General features: G+C 33.8%; 1 protein-coding gene across 1 annotated transcript; it reads left to right on the forward strand.

Moving 5' to 3' along the window:
* Window positions 1-351: 351 nt before the first annotated feature.
* On the forward strand, window positions 352-1,207 carry LOC128228590 (RNA-binding protein RO60-like). The gene is made up of 2 exons (XM_052939990.1): window positions 352-526; window positions 980-1,207. Exons 1-2 carry the CDS (start codon window positions 360-362, stop codon window positions 1,179-1,181), a joined length of 369 nt encoding a protein of 122 aa, XP_052795950.1. The 5' UTR covers window positions 352-359; the 3' UTR covers window positions 1,182-1,207.
* The last annotated feature ends 7,425 nt before the right edge of the window (window positions 1,208-8,632 follow it).

Below are 8,632 nucleotides of genomic sequence, written 5' to 3' on the forward strand. Positions count from 1 at the left end.
AGTTTACCTGTGGTCAACTTTGTCTTCGATAGTTTACCAGTGGTCAACTTTGTCCTCGATAGTTTACCAGTGGTCAACTTTGTCCTCGATAGTTTACCAGTGGTCAACTTTGTCCCTGATCCTTGACCAGAAGTCAACTTTGTCCTAGATAGTTTGCTGATGGTTGAAATTCACACAAGCCCACAAACCCTGCATCAATAAAATGCTTTTCAGACTTGCTCAAATTTTGGCTTTAATATAGCAGTGTGTTTTTTTTTTTACAATGCAATAATTGTGTAAGAAGTTAAGGTTGTTTAAATAATAAGCTATTGATTCCTCTTCTAACAATTAAGTTATTCAATGCATGGTTTAGCAACCGTATGGAGGAGCTGGGTATAACAGCAGACATGAAAATGGAGGACATCCTGAACCGAATGAATCAGATGAGGTTTGGACAGACAGACTGCGCAATGCCCTTGAAGGACGCCATCGAGATGAAGAGGAAAGACATTGACGTATTCAGTGTCTACACAGATTGTGAAACTTGGTGAGGGTTTGTTTGAAAGATATATTTGATAAATTGTTCATATTTCAAAGCCTTTATGTTTAGAGCACTGGTTTCATAAATTTATAAATGGCTTAAAATCAAATCAAAAGCTACTTTTATTAAAGTCTTTAACGTAGTGGGGTTGTGAGGAAAATCTGTAAGGTTGGCTGTTACCTGAAAACCATGAAATATATTCACATGCAACATGGTTCACAATGCTAGTAATTGGCATATGCATATTAAGTTTCATTACTCCTGTTGAAACTTTTCTTAGTTTTGACCCTTGAACAACTATGAAAATGGTTTGAAGCTGTGTTGTAGACAAGGCCTCAATGATTCCATTTAATGTGTTTGTCAGTTAATTTTATGGTTGGTCAATTGAAAGTCCATTATGTTAAATGTCAAACTTAAAAAAAGATGAAAACGAACTTTAAAATATTTGCATGTTTTTAGGGCCGGGAACATTCATCCTTGCATTGCCCTGAACGAATATCGCAAGTATGCTGGCAAGCCGGACGCCAAGCTGATTGTGTGTGGAATGACAGCTAACGAGTTCACTATTGCCGATAAAGACGACAAAAACATGCTGGACATCTCGGGATTTGATTCAAACGCACCCAGGTTGATCGCTGACTTCGTTCAGGACAAAATTTAAAATGGAGAAGAATTGTTCCTTTATTTTTATTGACTTATTGTGTTGAAATAATTTTATGTGATAAATTGACTGTTTAGAATCATTTTAAGTTGAAATTAACTGTAATACAAGTATGTCTTAAATGTCTGTATTTAAAGTGATTATTTACAATGATGGGGGGTCTTATGATAGTTAATTATATATGAACTATTTAAGGACATTTTATGAACACAGTTGGGCTGTTAAAGTGCTTGGAGTCCAAAGGACTCCATGCATACTTAAACCAACCAAACCGCTTTCATGTTCCCAGTAATGACACCAATCATGCAATTCTTTCCTTATATTTACCCCAATTGTTCATTATTTCTTTCAAGAATTGTTAGAAAAATACTTCATTGTATTTAAGAAAACCTAGTGGTAATTCTTTCTTACCCATTTTGTAAATAGATCAACCCAACCATAACTGCAAACATTTTATCATTTAACGTTATAATAACGCAGGAAAATAATCACTTTTAAACGTAAAATTGAAACGCTAATGACAACAATAAGTTTAACATATAAATAAACACTTTCTTACATGTTTTTTTCGCCTGATGACACAATACAAACAGCAAAAGATAATCAATTTTCAATATACATGTATATATAGACTTAATGACGTATTTCCGGTAGCAACAGCAGGTGAAAATTTTAATCAGAGATTTTTTCGATTATTTAAATACAAGTAGGGTAAGAAAAGGTGAAATGAGTGCTGAGGGGACATTAGATACATCAGTTTCGGATGTGAACCGGTTCTGTGAGCAAATAGAGCATATGGAGTATAATGTAAAGACTCAAAACAGATTCACAGGTACGACAGGTGAAGAAATTCAAGATGGCGACGGCGAAAACTGGACACTGGTCAATGGTAAACAAAGAGATGCAAAGAGGAAACGTATGACAGACAGTCTGAGCAGTGTTACTAGTGACACATTTAGTGCGTTAACACAAGATGAGAAGTTAAACCACATATTCGATTGTATGAGCCGAAACAGTCAGACTTTAACAAAGGTAGATGCTAACCAGACCAAATGCCTATCGGACATAGAACATTTATCAGTAAATATTCAAAATGTAAACAAGAAAATCGATCATATAGAACACCAAATGAATGAACATGAACGTTTACTCAAATTATTAGCATACAAATCAATCGACAGTGAGGCAAGAGATATGAGAAACAATCTAATTTTTTATGGTATCAGTGAGAAAAACAATAATGGTCATTCAGACACGAGAATTATCCTTGATTTTATTGAACGCGAGCTTGGCATTAACGCACAAGACGTCTTAATTGACAGGGCCCATCGGTTGGGACAGCTACGATTTACACCAATACACCGTAGGGGTGACCCCAAAAGACCAATCATCGCCCGCCTCCATTACTATCAGGACACCGAAGAGATTCTTCAAAAAGCTTACAGGTTAAGGGGGAAAAGCTATGGCATTGATAGACAATACCCACAAGAAATCATGAAAGCAAGGAAAGATCTGTATAATTCTCAATCAGCAAAAGACGCCAGACAGAACAGAAAAAAGTCCAGATAAGGTACCCCGCTAGACTTTACATTGAGGGGCGATTTGTTGCAGACAGATTTCCTGACTGGTTCACAATCCTACGAGGTAGCAGAATTCCGGAACAATTTACCGATCAATCTCAACAACAAATCAAGCAACCGACACAAACTGAAAATAACCAAAGAGAACAAGAGCGTATGTATTCCAGCTCAACTGTCATTGACAGCCCCCATAGAAACAGCGTATTCGAAACACCTGAGCGACACGCCCACTCAGAGGTAAACAGTTCACAGAATGTAAACATTGTACATGTTCATGATTCGTTGTCACGTGACACAAGTGTGAATGAGGGTGCATCAACAATACAGACAAACACTCAAACAAACTTACCTTCAGAGCAAGTCGATGTTATCCTAGATGTTATCCATAATAGAAATCGTGCAAGGAGCCGATCACAATCACGTTATTCGCAAACAAACACTTTAAATCCAAATTCACAGGAATATACACACGAGGGAGCAACACAGGGAATGGAGACTAGATCGAGGCCTAGTTCTAAAAATAGACATCGGGAAAACCAGTCGAGAGAGAAACCGGCTGATTCCACTCAACCAGATACGGGTCAAAGGTCACAGGAATAGGAACACGCGGAGAAAAGTGATATAGACTTTTGTCTTTTGAACATACAGGGACTTGTTGGGAAACGATACAATAAATTGCAATCGAGTGATTTGAAAACAATTTTTGATAAACATGATATAATCTTATTAACAGAGACTTGGTCAAATGAATATTTCGATTATGAGATAGATGGTTTTAATTATTATTTGTTAAACAGATCGAAACGACCAAATGCAGTTCGAGACAGTGGCGGCCTTATCGCTTATATTTCACAGAAAATTGATAAATATGTAACATTGGTAAAAACTGTAGATGACTGTATGATATGGTTTAAGATTGATGGTCAGTTAGTGTGTTTAAGTGAGGACTTGTATGTTTGTCTTTGTTATAATATTCCTACAAACAGTAGTCGTGAAGGTATTGCTTATAATGATTTGTTCGATAATATTGTGAATGATATGATTATTTTTGAAAATGATGTTCAAAATATAAATTATATGATAGTAGGGGATCTGAACAGTAGGGTAGGGAAACTACATGATTTTGTTGAAAATGAGTTTTTACAGAATTTAGACCTTATGCCTGACGACTATTTTGCAGACGATTTCTTACCGAGAAACACTAAAGATTTAACGGTAAACGAAAACGGAAGGTTACTTATTAATTTTTGTAAGCTAACGGGTCTACGCATAATGAATGGCAGGGTAGGAAACGATAAAAATATTGGAAATTTTACCTGTATTAAAGGTCAGGGTCGTAGCGTTGTGGATTATGTATTGTGTAAACCGAATTTAATACCCCATTTCTCGTCATTTAAAGTTAATGACCCGAATATTTTAAGCGATCATTGTGAAATATCGTTTTCTTTGTCAAAAAAGGTAGAAATAAATAATGATAATAATTTTGCTGAAAGTAATCACGAAAGTCGAACGGTAGATTTTATATACAAATGGAATGATGAAATGTTGGATACTTTTAAAAGCAATCTCATTGAAGACTCGTTTGTTTTAAAATTAGATTCGTTAACAAATAATCTACAAAATGTTAATACTACTGAAAATCTAGAAGCCAACTTGGATATATTTTATGAGGAAATGGGGAGTATCTGTAATCCGCTATTCAAAAGAAATATACTGCATGGTACTACCTCAACTAGCAAAAGTAAAAATAAAAACGAATGGTTTGATAGAGAGTGTACAGAAAAACGAAAGTATTTCTTTTCACAACTAAATAGCTACAGAAATAACGACTCGGATGAAAATAGATCACTTTTAACAAAGTCGCGAACAGAATATAAAACTCTTTTGAGGACAAAACGGTACCTACATGATAAAAATGCTACAGAAAAACTGGTTCAAGCAAGATACAAAAATGCTAAACTATATTGGAATATGCTCAAAAATAGGCAAAATAATAACAATAATAAGTCATCGGGCAATATATCAATCTCGCAGTTTGAGCAATATTTTAAATCCATCAATAATCCAGATTCGGTTTTCTATCAGGAAGATGAAGAAACCGAATATTTTAACAACAGATTCTTAAATGGGGAACTACAAGTCATGTTCTCAGAACTAGACATCGATATCTCAACTAAAGAAATAAAGACAGCATGCTCCCAACTAACCAGCGGTCGCTCTGGTGGACCTGATCTTATCTTAAACGAAATTCTTAAACATGGATTTCCTCATTTATCTGGATATTTTAATGCTTTATTTAATAGTGTCCTAAAACTTGGTTATTTCCCTTCGCAATGGACAGAGGGCTATATTGTACCATTATTTAAAAAGGGGGACCCAAATCTGCCTGAAAACTATAGGGGTATAACTCTTCTAAGCACATTAGGCAAATTATTTACCCGTATAATTAATAATAGATTGAAAACATGGGCAGAAAATTACTATGTTTACACCGAGTCACAAGCCGGTTTCAGAAAAAATATGGGTACGATTGACAATATATATGTCTTTAGTAATATCATTGAAAGTATTCTTAAACAGAACAACAAACTGTATGTATGTTTTGTTGACTTTACCAAAGCATTTGATTTATTATTAAGGGGTAATATATTTTACAAACTAATTAAATACGGCATACGTGGCAACATGATGAATACTATACAGTCGTTATATTGCAATGTAAAATCAAGCATAAAATTTCAAAATGAGCTAAGTGAGACATTTAAATGTTCAATAGGGACACGTCAGGGGGACTGCTTGTCTCCATTTATATTTTCTATGTATATTAATGACTTAGAAGAAGAATTCTTACTAAAAGGGTTCCAAGGTCTTAATATTAACACACTCAAACTACTGCTATTATTGTATGCCGATGATATCGTTATATTTTCCAATTCAGAGGAAGACCTACAAAATGGCTTGAATATTTTACAAAATTATTGTCAGAAATGGAAATTAGTTGTTAATATTGAAAAAACAAAGATTATGGTGTTTCGGAAAGGGGGCAGATTAAGAAATAATTTAAAATTCTTTTATGATAATAAAGAAATAGAAATAGTAAATCAGTTTACATACCTTGGAATAACTTTTTCCACTGGGGGCTCATTTAATAAAACGTTTGAAGCCCTTGGAGGTCAAGCGCTCAAAGCCATATTTAAACTTAAAAAATACTTATCAATATTTACAAATTTGAAAGTAAGCCACGTCTTATCATTATTCGATAAATTAATAACTCCAATACTTAATTATGGTTCAGAAGTATGGGGTTTTTCGAAAGCAGATGGACTTGAAAAAATCCACCTCCATTTTTTAAAAACACTATTAGGCGTTAAACTTTCAACGCAAAACAACTTTATATATGGAGAATTAGGTAGAGTCCCATTGTATGTCCATAGATTGACATCAATCATCCGCTTTTGGTTGAAAATAACAATGACGGATAAAAGAAAATTCATCCGACTTACATATAACTCGATGTTAACTGATATACAAAACAACGCAACGGAAATAAATTGGGCAATTAAAGTTAAAAATCTGTTAGAATCTATGGGATTCGCTGAAGTTTGGCTTAACCAAGGGGTTGTAAATACAAAATATTTTATACACACCTTTAAGATGAGGGCTAGAGACTGTTTCATGCAAAAATGGAATGAAGAATTACGAGAGTCATCAAGAGCGTCAACATACATACTATTTGCAAATTTTAATTATCACTCATATTTAGACACCATACAAAACAATTAATTCAGAACAGCTTTAACACGACTAAGAGTAGCATCACACAGATTAGAAATAGAAATGGGCAGATGGCACAAGCCCCAGATAATTCCAAGAAATGAACGAAAATGCCAACTTTGTAATACCCTTGAAGATGAATTCCATTTTCTCTTAGAATGTCCTTTATATCATGAATTAAGAATCTTATACATTAAGCGATATTATTGGCGCAATCCAAATATTCCTAAATTTATCGAACTGATTTCGAGCGAAAATGTAACTACTATTAGAAAACTATGTTGTTTTGTCTATAAGGGCTTTGAAATGCGCCAGTTTAGACATTAGACACTTTTCTCCACTAACTATTTTTCAGTATTTAAAGCAAATGTGATATAACTTTACTTTGTTTATACATTATGATTGATTTTGAAAGTTGTTCTATCGGAAATGTTTATATACTGTACATGTTTATATTATATGTAACTGATGGGCTGTAAGCCTATAGTTAATAAAATCTTCTTCTTCTTCTATATCAATATGCAATGATTTTCGATCTGAACATATCCGAAGATGTTGTGTACATCGGAAAATATTCGCAATTGCCCAAAGGCAGTTCATCTAAGGAATGGAAGTTAAGATGTTAATATATTATCATGAAATTAATACAAATTGTATAACTGCTAATTTTGTTAGTTTTGTTTTTTTAAGAGTGTAAGCATATACGTTGTTAACATATATAAGTAAAAATATTTTCATGATTTAAACAAAAATACATCTGTTAGAGGAGTTATTATGAAAATCACTTCATAGGTTAAAACCTAAAAAGGGTTTCCTCCGGGTACTCCGGTTTCCCCCACAACACAAGACCACACTCTCGCGTAAAATCGTGCCAACCAAAGTGATTCATATAATGTAATAACTTGTTTCACAATCGTTGTAAAATAAATATGTTTAAACTAAACTATAGATTAAAATCTATAATATAAATTCACGGAATTGACTCAAATTTTAAACTATATCAATATGAATACGTTATCAAAACTGACTGATTGACCCTTTAATGATGCAGAGAATTGGTAGGTGTGTTTTTGATTTGTAATCAATATTTTATTGTTGTAGGTATATGATACGTACGTAGTTACAATATAACATGTATTATAAAATAATAATGTATGCCTGCCTGAAATACATCTGCAATAACTGTTAAAGATTTTGAAATGAAACGTGGTACACATCTCGTTAGTGACTTCACACATGTATAGCAAAGCGAATATTTCTTGCTTTAAAAATTGACAAATTATGCGATTGGTTTGACTAAAAACAACAATAAATGTGTGCTTTGGATGATCTTGATGTACTAGTTATTGTCCATGCATTTCATGTTTTTATCATAAACAGTGTGTTATCCCAATTTTTGCATTGTTTCTTTCTATATTAAAAGCATTTTAAGATATTACACTGGACCACTTGTGTGGTGCATTAAAATTGTCATTCATCAAATATCTCTGAAATAAACTAAACATCATATTGTTTAACTGCTGATTCTTCCTTATCCCTGGTTTCTCACTGTGAATCACAGGGTAACATTCGGGGTTATGGACAAGAAACTCCTATTCATTTTGGTGACATGTGCTCATTAAATGAGCTATAAAAATGGACATAACTAATTACAACAATATCCAGCCATGATGATATGTTTTGCTTTTATATCTTACAATAGAATCTTTCCAGTTGTAGACAGGTTATGGGGCGGACACAAACATGACATTTCACTCCTCAATGTGACCTTGTCATAAAGGCCAAGTGGCTGGTTGGAACATCATGCCTGCATGTTGTCTTAATGTGGTGAACATCCGTTTAAAAGTTATTTCAAAATAATTTCAGCGATTGAAGAGTTATGGAGCAGACTTACAAAGATGACTATGTGATGTACATACCCACACAATAACTGGGCAGCAGCTGTAAAATAATTTGGCAGCAGCTGAAAAACCTTTGGGCAGCAGTAGGTATCAATACTCATTTAACTGGAAATAAGAACATGCAAGCTGAAAATGAACGCCATACAAACATTGACCATGACTAGCACAAGAAGGACAAACAAGAAATATTCTTTAT

This window comes from Mya arenaria, chromosome 3 (assembly GCF_026914265.1).
Source record: "Mya arenaria isolate MELC-2E11 chromosome 3, ASM2691426v1".
Classification (NCBI taxonomy): domain Eukaryota; kingdom Metazoa; phylum Mollusca; class Bivalvia; order Myida; family Myidae; genus Mya; species Mya arenaria.